The sequence below is a fragment of the Athene noctua genome, chromosome 14 (genome assembly GCF_965140245.1).
Source record: "Athene noctua chromosome 14, bAthNoc1.hap1.1, whole genome shotgun sequence".
NCBI classification, from domain to species: Eukaryota; Metazoa; Chordata; class Aves; order Strigiformes; family Strigidae; genus Athene; species Athene noctua.
Window position 1 is genome coordinate 5,469,593 of NC_134050.1, and position 19,102 is coordinate 5,488,694.

Genomic DNA, 19,102 nt, shown 5'->3' on the forward strand with positions numbered 1-19,102 from the left:
ATTGACTGTATCATAATGCTCTACCTACTTGCTCATAAACCTGAGGGAAGAATAGCTTCACTAGCAGAAGGAAGCAAAAGCATTCAGTTCCTTGTATATCTCCTGTACCATGAAAATATCAGGAAAGAAGGGATGAGGGGGAACAAGTGGCCTCAGGCGTCATGACTTTCCAGAAGACCCTGAGTAATATGTGCTTTCATAGCAGTAAGAGTATTGTTTCCCTATTATGGTAGTTAAGTTGAAATCGCTGAAAGTCCAGACTTTTTCCTGGTTTATCCCTCCGTATATCTTTATGGCATGCTCTTAAAGGTGCCTTTGAAAAATGAACATCTTTTTCAGTTTAAAATGCAGTAGTGTGGTATACATATTGAGTGCAGAAGAATCAAGAGCTATTTTAGCTATGACATTCGTCTGAAGCTCACCAGTCTTTGTCACTGTGGTAAGCCCTGAACAAGCTGCTCACTTGGTTTGGGGGAGAGAATCAAACGGGCAAAAGCAAGAGGGAGAGGAGAAATACCTCGTGGTTCACTTAAGTGAAAGGCGGGGAGCAATTGCTTGCCACCAGCAGACTGATGCCCAGCCAGTCCTCGAGCAGTGGCTGCTTTGGAGAACTGCTTGGTTGGGGTCAGCTGTCCCCTTGCGAGCTTCCTCCCACTGCCTTGACACTGTACAGCTACTGTTTGGCAAAACCTAAAGGCTGGGGTGTTATCAGCACTGTTTGGGTTACAAATTTAGAAGTACCGTATTGGCTGCTTTGCAGAAGATAACCTCCAGTTCCATCCCAGCCAAATCCAGTGCAACCACACTCTGCTCCTTTTTCCCTATTAATACCTGAAGCAGGTGAGTTTAAGAGGTGTCAGAAAGGGATTCACTGTTTTCCGTTAAGACAGACAGCTGTTGGTGTTAGATATGTACTGAAAGGTATAACTTGGGTTCTGAGAAGGATTCCAGTAAGAATTTCTGAAAACAGCTGTTATACTGTAAAATTAACTTTCTGCTTAGAGTAATGACAGACTGGTGACTGCTTACTGGTTGCTTCTTAATTATTTTCCCTTTTTTTTCTTGTAGATTTATCTAAGACAGCAAGATAAAACTGCTAGTATTAATCAAAATGTTCGCATCGCCAAAATGTCTCTCATTGACCTGGCAGGCTCTGAGCGTGCCAATGTGACAAATGCCAAGGGAGCTCGTTTTAGAGAAGGAACAAATATTAACCGCTCCCTGCTAGCTCTTGGAAATGTCATTAATGCTTTGGCAGATCCAAAGGTATGTGCTGCTTTCCCATGCGGTCTTCACCTCCCAGTATTCTGAAAACATTTTTTTAAAATGGTGAGCTCTCACTGAGTAGTGGGGATTACATTGTTGACATGTCTTACATCATCATTTTCCTTTAAGGTTTTCTTAGGGGTTTCCGCCATCATCACTGTGATATCTGAAAGAGTCCTGATGGGAAAGAGTTCTCAAAACCATTGTGCAGCTACCCTAAGGATAGAGTCAAAGATTAATGTACCTGCTTTCCTAAACCATCTTTTTCAAAATGAAGCATATGTAGCAAGGGAATCTTGCATGAGTAAATAGCTAGCCTTATGCAGACAAAGATTTTTCCGGAAGTTTATGCCCTTTAATCTTAGGGAAGGAGGCTTTTATAGGAGAAGAGACCTATCTAATGTTGTCCTTGCATACATCCACACATCCCCTGCCGTCCCCCATCCTCTGCTCACTGTAGTAAAATCAGTCTCCTGATCTGGTTCACCATCTCAAGGGAAAAAATGTGGGGACGGTTGTGTGGGAGAATGACAAAACCTCCTGAACTTTTGCTGCAGTCAAGTCCACTGCCTATAGTGACACCCTTTTTGTCCTTCTGGTCAGTTAGCAATTTTCCTTTTCAAATATTCCAGTGGAAACAGATCAGAGCTTATATGTCCCTTCATGGTGCCGCACGTTCTCATCACCATCTTTTTGGAATGGGAGGCAGAAGTTAAAATCTGTACCCTGCACATAAGTAAGATTCTTCATATTGATTTATTTAGTGTGGGAATGGGGTCCAAGTGACCTGACTTGGTACTGTAAGATGAAGATTCTGTAAATGTGATTAAAAAGAGCTTCACAAAGCAGACTGGGTTGCCTGGAAAGGTTGTGGAGTCTCTGTCACTGGAGATATTCAAAACCCAACTGGGCATAGTCTTTGGCAGCTTAGTCTACCCGACCCAGCTTTGAGCAGAGGGTTTGGACTAGATGGATCTTGAAAGGTCCTTCCCAATCTCGATTATTCTGTGAACTGAAAGTAGGTTAATGTAGTCTTTCTTAGTTACCCACATCACAAAAATAGTTATGTATCCAGACATTAGAAAGTAGCCTGGCTAATACATGTGTTATAAAGGTATTGAGTAGTTCCAGGAGACTTAAAACCATTGGATCTGTACGTGTAATTCTGAGAACAATTACTTATGTCAAAGAAAAGTTCCAAGGCTGGCTTTCATGTTTTGTGGCATTGCTGAAATTGTAAGCAGACTTCTAGGCAGGTAAATATTTAAAGTACAGTTGACTAATCCATACAAATGCATATAACTCTCTTTCTAGAGCAAAAAACAGCACATTCCTTATCGAAACAGCAAGCTTACTCGTTTATTGAAAGATTCTCTTGGAGGAAATTGCCGAACAATAATGATAGCTGCTGTTAGTCCATCTTCATTGTTCTATGATGATACATATAACACTCTTAAATATGCAAACCGAGCAAAGGATATCAAGTCTTCTGTGAGTATGTTGGTATTTACTGATCTGTTGTCAACGTATGGTAATGTATTATTAAGAAGAGTGAGTTCTTTTAAAAGATTATGGTTTCTTTGATTTTTGTTCTGTTATCTCTTTTTTTCTTACAGTCAACTCTTCATCATTTGAGAGGTAGATGTAGTAGATAGAGTAGATGCTATTTCTATCTTAAAAGTAGCACAGCTTCATTAGTGGAATTATGCTGCCAGTTTGAAATAGTTTGTTTTGTGAGCATCCAATTTAGTAATAATCTACAGCTCGTAGAATACACAGCCGGTTCCAGTATCTTACTGTTACTTTCCAAAGGAACTGTAAAGCATGCTAAAGAAATGTCTGAGTGGTTGTATAAGAGCTACTCCAGGTCTGTTACAGGTAGAATTCAGCTGGAGCCAAGAAACTCAGTGAGATTATACTGATAAATGAAAAACTGTTGGGGTGTCCTGTCTCTTTCTCTCTATTATTCTGACTTATTTGGTCGTAATCCTTGGTATTGTAGCTCCTAATTTCTTTGACTGTTGTTTCCATTTGTTGCATACCTAGAAGATATTTTTTATAATAAAATGGACAAGATACATATTAAATAGTAAAACTTCTCTGAATAAATGCAGAATGTACTTGCACATATAAGTATAATTATTTTTTGTTTTGTTGAGGGAAATGACATGACCATAAAAGCTGTCACACTTTTGTTGTGCAAGTCAGGATTTTCTTCATTCCTTTTCTCGTAATATAGTGTAAATGTAATTATGTAGTACTTATACACATTGTATTTACTACGCAGGAAAACATGAAGGAGCCTTCTTAAATTCTAACTTGTTTCTTCTCTTTTTAACAGTTGAAGAGCAATGTTGTTAGTTTGGACAGCCACATAAGCCAGTATGTTAAAATTTGCGACGAACAAAAGAAAGAGGTATGTAAAAAAATCTATTGTTATAAGTTTGAAAGATTGTTTTAATTCTGAATACAAAAAATGTTTATGGGATTGAACCTATAAGGCAATGTTGTTCTAATTCTCCCATACAGTCTTTTGAAGTGAGAAAGATGTTTTGTCTTCTAAGAGGAATATCACATACAGCCCTTTGTAAAGCTTTTTGACATGAGCATGGAATGATAGGTTTAAAAAACAAAAAAATCCCCAAAACAATATTTTAACTAAAAAGGTTCCTTTTGGGTTTAGATCCTAATGTTGAAAGAGAAACTGAGAGAATACGAAGAAAAGCAAGCAAGCATTCCTGAAAATCGTAATGCTGCAGTACTTCCAAACAACCAACAAGTGGAAATACAAAGGTAAATTAATCACACTACGATATTGCTTCCGAACTGTGAAGGAAATTGAGAGAGAAGATTCACCTTCATTTCTTATTGCTGTGTTTTCCAGGCAGCTGGGAGGAACCATGTTTCTATGGATACTATGGAGGAAAAAAATTCTCTAACTGGTTGTGCAATAGATAGTAGTGCAGATTGCATAGATAGTAACAGTGTAGGGTAAAAACTCTGACACTCTGCAGCTGGCTATTTTAATCCTTAAAGAAATACTATTTCTAAATTCTGTGTATGTTTTAGTACACATTTTTACTTAGATATGATAGCATTCTCTGGACACTTTTAGATATAAATACGGAATTTCTGAAAGTGTAGAGAATTCTTTTGTTGATTCTGTTTGGCTTTAAAATAAGAGTAATAAAACACTAGAATAAAAGACTCAGTTATTCAGATATTACACTACAAAATGGAATTGCTACTTCTGAAACAGTCAGAAGTCAACTACATGGCAAGAATGTCTCTTCAACTTGCTCTCTAGTTGAACCTGTGTGTTAAAGTATTGTTACAGTATTTAATTTTATGATCTTTTATACTAAACACTATAACGACTTCAATGTTCATGTCTTTAGAACATTTGCATGTGACAGTGACACCTGTGCCTTTATTCTATGTAAAGTTCTAACAACTCAGTAGGATGTTACGAAATGCCTTGTATACAAGTTTTGTCATTACTGAGACATACAGTATCTTTTGGGCTGTTCTGTACTGCATTTTCAGAACTTGGGAGTGAAGTGAAAAAGCATCATCACTGCAATGGGGCAGTGCTTCCAAGCTTTCTCCTTAACCTTGTCATTCTGATTTGCATTGCAGACTAAGGATAAGCAGATTTTGAGGCCATTTCAACATTGGTCTCCTTGGAATAACTCAAGTACCTTTTATCACTAGTTTGGTTTCTTCCCCTCCAGTAGCCTAGTATGTGTTAAAACATGATACATGTCCTGGTTTTTGTTGTCCATTAGTGACTAAAATTGTACAATAGAGCTTCACAGAAAGTGAGTAAATGAAGACTCTTTTGTGGTTTTCCTTTTTGAGAAATAGCAGGTTTTTTTGAAGGAGACCTTGTGTGTCTATGGCAACAGTTGTCTGATCTGTTTAATAAATTGGTATAAGAAGAATTTAGTATCTTTTGGAGATAGAAACTTAGGTGAAGATGTTCCAGATGTTTGTCTTCTGAATCCCAGTGTCATCTGCATAAATACAACAAGGTTTATTTTTAGGGACCCCCTTCAAAATTTCACATCCCATTTCCAGTTCAAGTACATAAAACCTTTACTGATGTACTGACACTTTATTTACTGTTCATCTGTAACAGACTGTTTTTCCTCTTAATTTTTTATTTATTTTATTAACTTGGAATTGAAAGTTCCCTTTGCAAAGGAGATGATCATAAAAAAAGTCTGCAGTAAGTAACCTGTTACTTATTCTTATCCTTCGGTTATGATAGATACAAAGAAGTCCTTAAAAGTGTGTTTGCAAGCCGTGAGGAGATCAGGAAAGAATACCTGAAGCTGGAAATGCAACTGAAAGAAAATACACTGAAGACATATTACCAGAAACAGTATCATGAACAAATTCAACTGATGTGCTCTGAGGAAAGAGTAGAAAAGGTGAGTTTTCTATAATGTAATGCAAAGCATCGTGTCTCTGTTTTTCTATACTAATGTATGTATTTTGCTTAAGTAATTATATAATTACTTAATGGTTATCTAATTAATTAAAATGGGACACCGTGATTATCACTCATAACATTTTCTGACATTAATACAGAAAATGTAGTAATAATGCCAGGTGTGCTTTTTCTTTCCACATCACACAGAAAACTGGTGATGTGCTTTCTGCTACTAATTGTGAAAACTTTTCAACTTGTCCTTATGTAGGCTTGATTGTCATAGTTACTTAAGACCTCATTAGACTTAAACTCCTGGTGCTCTTGTTCAAAACCAAAGCGCATTAGTATATGTATGGTACAGTCTTTGAAGCTGTTACCACGCTGAGTAATCTGTTTGTGTTTCATAAGGAAAAGCGAAGGAAAGGAAAGTGCTAAACAAGATGGATTCTTATCATTGGTGTTTTCAGTTGTTGCCAGGAAGGTGTCTGGATAGTTGAAGGACAGTGTCCTGTGAATGGAAATAATTATGTTTAGTTGCCTTGAATTTTAAGAGAACAATTTGGGGGCTAAGTGTGAACAATTGATGTTGTGCAGCATCAAATGCTCGTGTCTTTGTAGAAGAATCAAAGTATAAAGAAATAAGCATGATTAGATAGTATCTTAATAATAGTATCTATTATCTGATAAAAGTTAGCTTAAAGGAATGTATTTTAGGTAGACAGGAAGTTGAGGGTGGGGTTGATTTTGCTTAGTCACAGAAACAATCTGTATTCGGCTGAAAATGATAGTTTACCATATGACTATTTTTTCCCAGTGATTCACATGAAATTTGGTCCTTAGATAAATGTCAAAGTGAAAATATATCGCACGGTTTTGCTTGTCATTAATGAAGATATTTCAAGTGACTAACGTGTTCTAGAATTCTCTTCTACGCCATAGAAACTCCAAAGCAATATTTTTGATCTGACGTGCTTTTAAAAGCTGCTTACAATGGATCATAGGTCTATCTCTGTTCATAATGAGGAGTATTTCATACAAATGTTTTTTGTAAGCTGATTTCACTTTTTTATTTTGAATGTTAGCAGTGCTGCACTCAGACGTTGGGTTTGCCATTAGTTAACTTAGAGATGTGACTTACAAAGGGTCAAGAGTCACTGTCCTGCAAGTGCAATGCCTTATTTATTAACCAGAGTAAGTCACTGTAATGGTAAAATTAAATGTCCTGTTGTGACTACTATGGAACAAATTGGATTTTATTATGGAATCCAGTCAATTAATTAGGAAAGCAACTGTTCACATTTCCTTTGTGTGCTATAACGCTTCTGTTCTTCCTTGTGCTTTTATACATTTGCTGTTTTCCTAAGTGTTTCTAGGTTTTTGTCTCTAAAATACACTGTTAGGCCACAGGGGTATTTCTGAAATAATAATTTTTAAGGGAAAAGTTTTACTTGTATTTTCTCATTTTACACTTAATTGTCTGTGATGAGTCACTAGATATAATAACAATTTTAGGTAAATTAACACATTAAAGCAAATTATATCTGCCCTGTACTTAAACAACTCTGGTTTGACCACTTTAAATCAAAACACTAATTTCAGAAAGAAGGTAAAAACTTACATAAGTTTAGGCTATCTTAATCTCTGTTCTTAAAAATGCTTTCTTGTTGCAAAAGTTTTGTCACAATTTATCTTGTGGCATTCAGTCCATCCTGGAGCACTAATAAATGATTTAGTTTTCCATAGAACTGACCCTGTTTACAGCTTTTTTTAGGACCTGGATGCTTCCCATTGAAAGGGCCTGTTTACGTCCTCCTTAATGCCCATTTCCCCATTCTTGTTACCTGTACTTCTGCATCTGTGTTGTTTTCCTGTTGCATGCTAGGTATTGGCTACAGCACTTAGCCAGAAAACCTTTGTGCCAAGAGCACAACATTCCTCTTTATGAAAAAAAAAAAAGTTAGCACGTGGCCCTGTATTACAGTTAGTTTTAGCAATCTTGCTGAGGTATGAAGAAATCTGTTCAGTTTGGATCTATTTTATCTTGAAGATTTCTGCATCAGTCATGGAATCTGTTTTAGAAATTTTTTTTATTTTTAAAGATATGGCAAAAAAACTGCTGGTACTTTGACAGGCTCTTAAAAAAGTACATTAGATTTAAAATCATGTCTACATTTTTGATTGCCGCTTCAAAGTTATTTTTACTGCTTGGAAAAGGAGCGTATTCTTGGAAAGCAGTCAGTCTGTCTTGGTTTCAGTTTTTCTGCTTACTGCAGTTGCCCATGCTGGATTCAAAAATGCTTGTTTAATATATCCCAGCTCTTAGCCTGGGAGGGATGATTTCTTCTGTATCTCTTGGGATTTGGTTTTTTTTTTTCAGTTACAAAACAGAGTAGTATCCCAGTATCTTGCCTAAGACTACATGTGTTCCAGAGGCTGTCTAACAGCTAGCACACACAACCATATTTTTTATGTTCTAGCATATTGATGTAGCATGTCCTTTCTTCCTGGGAGCCTATGGGATGGGTTCATCAAATGGTGGGATATTGTCAGTAACACCTTCAATCCTGATACCTCGCTTGCACAGTGTAAAAGCTGAAGTATGCGAAACACTGCGTTTGACTTTCTCTGCTTTAGCTATCCTGAAAGCTCTCCCTTAGTCTCATTGGTCAGAGGGAACCAGTGGTCATTGTAAGCTTTAGTCTGACCGTTAGCTTTTCCTAGTACTTTACCTAAGGAGCTGTCCTTTATAAAGTGACTTTGTCTTCTCTGGATCTTCTGCCATATTAGCAGATAAGACAGTCTAAAGAGGAAGCAAAGTGAAATTCTGACTAGAATCTGATCTTTGACCTGGTAACTTGCTTGGAGCACAAATGTAGTTCAGGTGTCTTTACCACGCTGGTTCTGTGTTCTGCACACCATGTGCTGAAGTAACCATTTGGAAAAGTCAACTCAAGAAATCACCCTGCATCTTTCCACGTACTGTTTTCTACAGGATGGAGCGATTTCTGCTTTGTGCAACATTAGAGAGGTACATTCAGAGTTTTAGGACGTTGTACGATAGAACTAATTTGGCCTGCTAATCTAAATATGTAGATTTATTCTAATTGATGACATTTTCATTTAGAGTGTTAATTTTGGAACATACAGATGTAGAAACGTAGGCTATATAGTTTTCAAAAGCTAACTGGCTTCTGTATGTTTGTTGAGTGTAGCAATATACTTAAAATATTTGTGGTTTATTGTTTTGGTTTTTTAACTTAGAAAAGATTAGGCTGAACTCTGAACTCTAGCTAAAGCTGATGTTCTTTATGGTTAGTTGGTGACCTGATTTTTAAAGTATATCACAAACTGTAGTTGTCCTCTGAATAGGAGGAGTCTCCTTTGCCTTGTTAGGACACTGCCCCATTCATATCCAGCTTGCTGTTGCTGGTTTTCTGTATTTTTGTTGTTGGATTTCAAAGAAGCATCAGAAGAATTATGATGCTTGAAGATAAGAGGGTTTTCTTTTTGTCAAATAGTTTATCTTTTAGTGGGCTTTTTCGAGGACATACTGCATTAGGAAAACCAAGCAGATAAAATTCCTTCTTCATATTCATGCTTGAGTACCTAGAAATTATGTTGTATCTAGAAGTGTGTTTGTGCACATGTAAGTTTTTCCAGTCTTTCCAACTTAAGAGAGTTATGGCCTAAAACAGAAACTGGATCAAATAGAATGTACTATTCTTTAAGGGAACAGTCAAATGACTGTAGTCCCTGTTATAAGGTCTTACAGGAAAAAGAATTTATAAGTGTTTTAAATATAATTCAGCAAGGCCTGTAAGGAGAATGTGCTACTTCACTTTTATTAAACTGGTCAAAAATGCAAAATGTTTGCTATGCCCAGTTGAGGATTGTCCTGGTTTCAGCTGGGATAGAGTTAATTTTCTTGCTAGTACCTAGCTGGTACAGTGCTGTGTTTTGGACTCAGTGCAAGAATGAAGTTGATAACTCGCTGATGTTGTTCCTAAGCAGTGCTTATCCAGAGCTAAGGATTTTTCATTTCCCATGCTCTGCCAGCAAGCAGGAGTATAAGAAGCTGGGAGGGAGCACGGCCAGGACAGCTGACCAGAACTAGCCAGAGGGCTATTCCATACCATCGAGCAGCATGCTCAGTACATAAACTGGGGGGACTGGGCCGGGAAGGGCCGATTGCTGCTCGGGCATCGGTCAGTGGGTGGTGAGCAACTGCATTGTGCATCACTTCTCTTTTCTTGGGGTTTATTTCTTTTTTAATTATATTCCTTTTGTTTACAATAATTATATTACTGTTGTTATATTTTAGTTATGAGACTATTCTTATTTAAACCCATGAGCTCTAAGGCTGCCTGTGCTTAGTGGCTGGCTGTGCTTAAACCATGACAAGTATAAAAGTATAAAAAAAAAATTCTTTTCAGAGATATTTGTGGAAATCATTTGACAGCTTTCCCCTTAAATGCTGATCTTTAGGCCACTTGCAAGCGGGATCAAAGGCTTGCAGTGCTTAGAACCCACCGCATACACATGCAGCAGAAGAAGGAAGAGGAGGTTGAACACCTTGAGGAAAATACCAATTGGCTGCATCGTGTTGAAAATGAAATGCGCCTCCTGAGTCAAGATGGGTGTATACCAGAGGTAAAATGCCTTTCACTTTAAGGGCATATTTCATGTATTGTAGTATCGTCTGACTAGTTAAGAACAGATTATTACTATTTTTTTTCTCTTCATCTCACTTCTACTCATGACTTCTAGCCTTCAGGGTGGCTTCAAATTCCAGTGTTAGCTGTTTCTGTTATTCTGCCCTAAAAGTACTTCATTGTTTGTGCAAGTATTCCTTGTTCATGAAAGTATATGATTACATACAAAAATGCATACTAAAGGGCAATAAGTGTGCTATGGCTGAGCAGTTCAAATGGCTGCCAGAGTGTTGATCCTGCTGCTGGCCATACACTTCTAGTCTTGCCTTTATAGTAGCTCCTGATGCTCATCAAACCATGTGACAAACTAATTCTTAGCCTGGCCAAAAAAAATTTCTTTTTTGGAGGGTGCTAAGGGAGGAGTGGGAAGGGGGAAAGAAGTGGAAGTTGTCTTGAGTTCTCTGCCAAGTTGTAGCAAGTAGAGTCAGCTCAGTGTGGCCTCAGACAAGCACCAGAGCTGTCAGAAGGGAAGGGATGAAGGTCTGTGCAGGAACAAGGAGAAAAGGAAAAGAAAGGTGGGAGCTTGTTCCTCCCTGCCTTTTAGTTTCAGCCAGCAATTCGAATGGCTTAAATGATTTTGTATTGAGCGCTTGTGACTCATGTAATGGAATATATTTCAATACCTGTATTTTTATTGGGATGACTAAAATGTGTTGATACCTTAGTATTTCAAACAGGATACTGGCATATCAGGAAGATGACTGTATACAGTGAAGTCTTGTCCCAAACAATGTCACTGAAATTCAGATATGGAGCCAGTACACAAGAAAAGAAGGAAACGTATTTTTGGTCATGCACAGCTATACATATGTGTGTGCCTATTGAATTCTTAATGATAATTACAGCATACCCACTATTGGTCAAAGGAATTTACAAAGCAATATTTATACATGTAAATAAAAACCAAACCATTCATACTTTTTAACCATAAAACTTTATTATAATAATATAGATCCACTCTATCTTTTCAATATAGGGCTAATGAATATTGGTTTTAATCTAAATTTCAGTTTTTCACTATCTGTTTGATGTGCAGCTTTTTTATTTTTTTTTTCTTGCTAATTTCCCAAGGAACTCCGTAAAGATCTGCAGTGTTGTCATTTAAATCTAGAAGTTAAGGACCTAAAAGCCCAGATTGACCACATGTTATCTCTGATGGCCCTTCAAGATCAGCATTACAAGCAGACAGAAAAGTAAGTATGGTTTCATAGCAGGTGTGATAAGACATTTGTAACTTCAGAAGACATACCTAGAATTTAGTTTTAGTTGAAATAGAAGCAAGATTTTTCTCAAACTTTTATCCTACGTTACAATTATGTTTTCTTAAGCAAAAAGATATGTAAAATAATAATCACTTCATAAATCTTGGTCTGTATCCACCATTGCTTAATAGAAACTGCAGGTATATTCTAGTACTTGTTTCTATTTAAATTTCTTCTTTGCATAGTTTTTCCAAATTGTTCGGTAGATCAAGGTGTCTTAATTTCTTCTGTGTTGAAGACCAGTGTTGATTTTTTATAAGTCTGTGTGTTCTTATTTTATTTCTTGCACTGTAGACATAAAATTATCTGTATTATACATTGTTAGTATAAAACTTAAACAATTAGTCAAACTGAAAAAAGCCAAATTTACAGGTAAGCATTGACTCTTTTTCTGTTATCGGTCTCTTGAAAATGTTGGAGACTTGCCTTCAGAGTGTGACATAAGGAATGGGAAGCAATAGCAAATCTGTTCCGTAAATAAGTTTATTAAATTTATAATTAAAGTCTGAAATGAATAACCAGCTTTTCTTTTTCCTTTGGAGAAAAGGCACCATAATCGTTATAAAAAGTAATACATAAACCTGCAAAACTGAAAGCAAAATTTGTAAAGCTACCTTGTCAGTAATTACAAAGTTTCTTCTTGAAGTTTTCGTATACATATCCCTTTCCCTTTTGCTTGAACCTACTGTTCAGTCTTGCAACTGACTCCACAGTTAAATTCCTGAACTTCTGTCGCTTTAATGTGATCTGCAATTTTGTGTGGATCTTAATGTATTCCGTTCTTTAATTAAAGATACTAGTATCTAAATTTATTTGGACTAAGCTTCTAATAAGGTTCTATGCACACCTTATTAAGAAGTGTTTGTTTTCAACTGCACTATTTGGTTTATACTCTTCATTTCTTAGGTGATTTTAGAAAGCCAGAACTCAATCAAGATATACTGACACTATTTCTGTAGTGTTTGAAGGGCTGAATATCTTGGACAGTGAGGAAATACTACACTTAGTAAATGCTTAGAGTGAAATATAAGATTTTGCAAAAGAGATAAATCAAGTCTATTTAGTCATTAATAGTTCTTCTCAGTGTCATGATATTCCCTAAAAATACATTAAAATTAATTACACAGCAGAACTCGGTGGGGGTGGAGAGAAGGGCAAAAAACCACTCATATTCCCAATAGTGGCAGTGCTAGTAATGATTGGATTAGTTACCATTTAGTCAGATTTGTCTTGCCTTTTGTTGTTTTACAGAGTACTAAATACTTTGCTTCCAGTTCTTCGCAAGCAACACCTGACTTTGAAAGAGGCTGGGTTGACAAATAATTTAACTGAGACTGAATTTGGGGAGGTTGAGCAGCTGATTCAAAGACAAAAATCAGTAGCTTGGGCTGACCAGACGGAAAGAAAGAAACAAAATCAAAACCATGAACTAGAGCTGTCAGCTATCTTAGCATTCCCACAACTTGTGAGCAGACCAAACACCCCATGCCGTAAGTATGTTATTCATTTGTCCTCTGCTGGAAGTAAAGTTACTAAAGAGACTGTTAAATGTCTCCTGCAAAAGCTGTATGTCATCCATGAACACAGTGAATGCACACTTTTGCAAATACTGAAGTCAAATATAAAACCATGACTCAGACCTGTTTTCTGTAAATTAAATACTATTGTTGATTAGTTACAGGAAGTAAATTTACCTTTTCATGGCTAGAAACACTCTGCCAACAGGTAACTCCCTCATTCTCCCGTTGTAACATAGCTAGTGCTTTGGATAGGCAGCACTTAACACATGTGGAGCTTTTTGAACACAGCTAATAATCCATAACATTGAAAGACATCCATAGGTAACAAGGGAAAAGCAGATACTTCAGCTTCTCAAAAGCTGACAGTTGTGGAAGAGCATTGACCCCTGGAACACTGTGAAATTAGTTCCCTGCTTCCTTTAGTTTTCCTTCTCTACATGGCTCACTCGGAGAATTATTCTGCCAAAACCTTTTATTGCCTCTCTTCTCATTAAGTGTGTATGTGATTTTTGGCATATGTTTGCATTGCTGTTAATCATACCAGAGAGTTGATGCCCAGTATTTCACTGTCTGCAGTGTAAAGGTCAGATAGTGTTGAGGGTGGGCTGGGTTTTTTTGTGGGTTGGTTGGTTTTTTTTGGCTGGGGGGGACACACTACACTTGAAAATTACTCTATGCTTGTAAAATAAGAAATAAAGACTCAGGTGCAGTGGGATTTCATTTAGATACTGGTATTGTATATGTGCAAGACAAACATGAAGCTGTGCTCTTAGCTGGTATTTATTTTATATCATAGGCATATTTTTATATACTTTTCCTTTTAGATGAACTTTATTTATCTGTCAGAATAGGTAGGGAAGTCTACACAAATACAGATCCGGTAAACTTTGTAACTAAACGTTGACTGTGGAGATTCTGTCTTGTCCTATGTGGGTTATCATTGTGAATTTGAATTCCTGACACAAGTAAGTGGAGTTCAAGTCCTGTGTTATAAGAGGCTAGATCTGCTTGTATTAAATCAAAATTACTATTTAAATTGCACACAAAATTTTAAGGCATAAACGTTTCCCTCCATTAAAATCATTAGACATAATTTTTGGGGTTGTCTTTAAAGTCTTCTGTGAAGGTTTTTCAATTATTTTCTTGTTCTAAATGTTGTTGAGCTGGATGATCACCTAAGTAAATGGACACCATATTTTTCAGTTAAGATGAACTTTTTTCAGCTGTAAATGCTGTCTTTCCCTGAAGATGTCCATCAAAGTCTTATGTGGTATTTTTATTTTTGTTTACTCGTTGTTCTTTGGAAAAGGAACTAGAGGAGACATTACTTTAACTCCTTTCCCTCTCATTAGATTCAGGAGAAAATATGGTAGAAACGATTGTCCTCCAAATTTTGTAACCTTTACAGGAAAGGTTATGATAATTTCTAACAAGATGCTTCTCAGGGTTTCTCTCTTGGACTCTTCATCTGATGGCTCTTTCCATTTGATTTTGACTAGTTGTTTAAATGTGGTGATAATTTTAATGGTGGTTGTCGGGATTTTTTTTCCAAATTATCGAAAACTTAATGTTCACAAAGAATCTACCTCTCATTAGGAGCTTAAGTTGGTGAGATAACATAAGTAAGTTTTCTTCAACAGCTTTTTCTCCTCAGTACTGCTTGTTAGTATAAGACATTGTTCAGTCGGTAGCCATTGTACAAAAATTTCTAAACATAAGCCACTGTACAGAGTAAGACATACTGTTAATAGGTACTAAAGTACTGAGAACTTGATATTAGACATTTGAATTTAATTGAGAATTGGCTTTGCACACTGGAAGAAGTTAAAGTTCTAAAAATGATTAATTTGGCATTCAGTTACTTAAAACATTGAGCTAACAAGCAAACATGAACAGTAGCAGCTCTGATCAGAAAACTAATTCAAGCAATATTTTTGCAGTATCACTTTAATCTTAATGTGTCCTTACCTAAAATACTACTGGTGTTAACACAGTCATTTCCATACATCCTGGGAGGTGGGGTGGAACAAAGTAATCCGCTCACCAGTGCTTAAAAAATTTTCCTCTTGAGCACGGAATAAATGCAGTGAAATAGCTCTTCAAATGTTGGTTTGAATTCACATTTAAGAGATGTTGAACTATTAGCTGATGTTACATTATGGAAATCTGTTTCTCTTGTGCAGAATGTATATAACAGGCTAAGAAAAAAAAAAGGCATAAATCAGAAAAAATACATTAGCATGGGAAAATGTGAAGTAGTACAACAGCAACATCCCAGTTAGAAATAGGAAGGATGTAGTAATTTCTTTTTTCCTTTAAAGATTAAATAAATTATTCAAGAATCCAATTCCTTCTCCCTAAAGTCATCTCGGAAGTATGCTTGGCAAATGTTAGCAAGAGCTGACCTAAGAACTTAGTGAACAAATAAAAAGGAAGATTTATAGAGATCCCTTCACACCTTCGGCGCATTGATATTTTATTATTTACAATTCGTTCAAGATGTTGGGAAGGAAATAGTGTTTTGCACCAAGATGAAAAAAAAAAAATTAGCCACGTGCTACACAGTGGTCATTAATCCTTATATCAAAATCCATATTTCACATGTAACATAATTGCAGAGACTCCAGCTTGTCAGCAGGAAAAAGCAATGCAGTTCATTTCTTGTGATTTGGTTTCTATTTTTCATGTTATAAGTTGAGAGCAATCACTTTTTAAAATACACCATTAAATATATAGGTCACTTAGTGTTCGTGTCTCAAACTTCATTTTTAAATAATCTAGGGGAGAGGGTAGAGAAGTTAATTGGTGGCAATATAATGCCACCAATTAATAATATATTTCATATGAGAGGTAAGTTTAGAGCATTTTAGAGGAAGAGAATGTACTAGGTCTGCTGGTAACAAATGTGATGTATAGCTTTTAAATGTGTATTAAGGATTATTAATTACTGTATTATATTAAGAATATTCTGAGATAAAAATTCCTCTGCAAAAATGAGGTGCTACTCATGCAGAAAACAAGATTTATGAGGAAAATATAGGTGCCTCTTCAGTGTAAGCTTATGAAGTTAATAATTACATACCTTCTGTTGAACTCAAAAGTATCTAAGGACATATGCAGTATCCATGTGTTATCCATATATGCAAATTTCATATTCATTAATAAATTGCAACTTACTGTTTAGTCACTATGCATTTTAAATGTTAGTGATGCAGAAAAACATCTGTACTTAAACTGCTGAATTCCGCATGTCATAAAACACGAGGCACTAATCATTACAGAATCTTCGTTAACAACGCTGTAACCTTTTTCTGGCAGTCTTTTTAGAGAGAACTGTGACATTGTTCACATGCAAATGAATTGTTATTGAGTGTTTTCACATAAAAATTAAAATGTTTTAAGTCCCGTAAATAACTTCTGATTATAAGCAGTGTCCCCGAAGGCTGAAGCAGCTAAATAATTTCTGTAGAGTAGGAAAAGCTGTGAAAGCAGAGATCGAACTTCTCATAGGTTTCTTCAGAATTTACTACATTCCATGAGCTGATCCTGAAGAAGGAAGTCAAACTAGTATTTGATGTGGAAAAAGAATCTAAAAAAGAGTTTAAGGGAAGGATAGCAAAGGTGAAAGGGTAGGGTATTTTATTCCAGGTATCGTTGAAAGGCGCTTACAGAAAGTTTTGAAAAATAGTCCCAAAGATGCTTACTTTGTTGTATGGATTGGTTTTGATGTTACCTTTTTATAAGATCCTTCTTCCTATCAGGAGTTTCAAAATAGTAAGAAATTCAGGTGAATTCCAGTAATGCAAGAATCTTTGTTTCTTACGAAGATTTCTTCCTTGGAAACGGTCTCCTATTGCATTAAATAATATCAAGTCATAGTGAGAGAGGAAAAAGACTAAGATGTTCTCTGGCCATTCATTCAACATCTGTTTCTGTGGTTAAGTTATCAAGGTAGTCAATTCTTGTGCTTAAAACCTGGTTTTTAGAGAAAGCTTATTAAAGCTCATAAGCTTTGCCAAGCACATGTAGTGATTCACTACAGGAATAGACCTCGTTCTATCTTATTTTTCCTTTAACATTTGTCACCTTTAAACACCTTCTGTAAATGCTTTGTTCAGAGCAAGTCAGAGATGTATGTTACTACCTTACTTGATCAGCAACCTCATCCAACCAAGTAGTATTGCATAGTCATCTGTATCTACAGTAGCACTACCACGGGTACCAGAAGTAGCTCTTGGAAAATTCACAGTTTGTTTTAAGGTTATGTTCCTTGCTCTTCTGGTTCATTTAGACAGTGCCATATTAATGCAGCTAGGCATGACAAGTAATTTGATCTAACAAAACGTTGTTTTGCAGGGCATGCTAACACAGTCTACATGTAATGATTCAAGTATTTTGTAAAGAACAGTATCTGAATCTTAAATTTCGGATTGTGCTTATTTTATGTGGCTATTTTACTGTTTCAGAAATTTTAAAATAGAATGCCATCAAATTTAATCTAAAATGAAACATCTGTATTATCTTTTCATTTCAAGTTGTTCAAGTAAAAAAACCTTTGAAATATTTACATTACGTTTATCCCACTGAGTGTATTCACATTTTACTTCTAAAATATTGGTTTTCCTTGGTAACTTAATATTTGTTTCTTAAAATATGACTAAAAACAAATTATTTTCAGAATGTCTACTCTTATTTTCATTATGAAGCCTTAACATGGGTCTTCTGTAACATATCTTAACCATACCTTCCACTCTGTATTAATCAGATAATTGTTTAAAAAAAAGTATTTATTGACATATACTGTTTTTAAGCATCCACCTATACTAACTATTTATTCTGACCTTCATTATAAACTAGAGTTGTTGTTTTGCAGAGGAAATGCTGGTTTTCCACTATCATTTTTGTTTACAAATATTATAAGTTTATATTAAGCTTGTGTGTGCTTCATGAAACCATAAATGTTCAACCTCATGAACGACTCATCTATTTGTATCACGTAAAGCACAGCTATGAAAAGAACGTAAGTTCATTTGAAAATGTATTCGGGCCCCCGTTGTTGGGTGTTGGTTAATGGAGAGCCATACAGTATTCATAGAGTATGGACTGACGGATGGAGAGCTCTGACTGGTATTTGTAAGTATTTCTGTGAATGGGAAAGTTCTTGGCATTGTTTCAGGCATCCCATTTCCGGAAGCCTTACTGTACATTACCATTGAGAGAATGGAATTGATTTACAGGAAAAAAAAAAGAGAAAGCATCCATTACCTCCCCTTGTCACAAACATCCGAAAGTAAAGTCAATTTATTATTTTGCACGGCAAGAAAAATTGGGGTGTAGTTGTTTGTAGTAAAGGATTTGATTAAAAGTAGTGAAAGCATCCGTCTTGCGTATAGGAAAGATTTGTCTGATACTGAGCAGCTTTCTCACGTTGCCCTATATGACTTTTAGGTATTTTTTTTCTCACACTGTATAAAATGGTACACCTGACCACTGGGACTCACAAGAATGCAGCCTGGATTTTAGCCTTTTTCGGTTCACAGCTATTTGCAAAACTGTTGTGAAACTGGCCTTCACAGGGACACCTTTGGGTCACATGAATATTAAATAATTGAAATGCATTCACTAGACCTTGTTTGCAATTCGGAATTCCATGAGTCAGTTGTTAAAAGAATGAAAATGTATGATTAATATTGTAATTGGATCAATCATTGGTAGCCCAGAAATGTTTATTGAAATGAATACATTAATATTTGATTTCACTTTAGCAGAACAACCTGGTAGACTTAATTTAGCCCAGTTTCCAGAAATAATCCCCTTACTCATGTATTAACATGAGTTCCAGAAGAAGAGAAGTCTTGGCCATTATTTTGTCCCAAACATCAATTAGAACTAACCCAATTCATC

At 36.0% G+C, this 19,102-nt stretch overlaps 1 protein-coding gene across 1 annotated transcript in view; it reads left to right on the forward strand.

Moving 5' to 3' along the window:
- The window catches only part of KIF18A (kinesin family member 18A), a 38,901-nt gene that overhangs the window by 8,646 nt on the left and 11,153 nt on the right, over positions 1-19,102 (forward strand). Inside the window, exons 6-13 of the mRNA XM_074917998.1 lie at positions 1,069-1,266; positions 2,581-2,757; positions 3,608-3,682; positions 3,950-4,059; positions 5,540-5,702; positions 10,190-10,354; positions 11,488-11,609; positions 12,930-13,168. Of these exons, the coding sequence (XP_074774099.1) occupies positions 1,069-1,266; positions 2,581-2,757; positions 3,608-3,682; positions 3,950-4,059; positions 5,540-5,702; positions 10,190-10,354; positions 11,488-11,609; positions 12,930-13,168 (1,249 nt within the window). The remainder of the gene's footprint in view (positions 1-1,068; positions 1,267-2,580; positions 2,758-3,607; positions 3,683-3,949; positions 4,060-5,539; positions 5,703-10,189; positions 10,355-11,487; positions 11,610-12,929; positions 13,169-19,102) is intronic.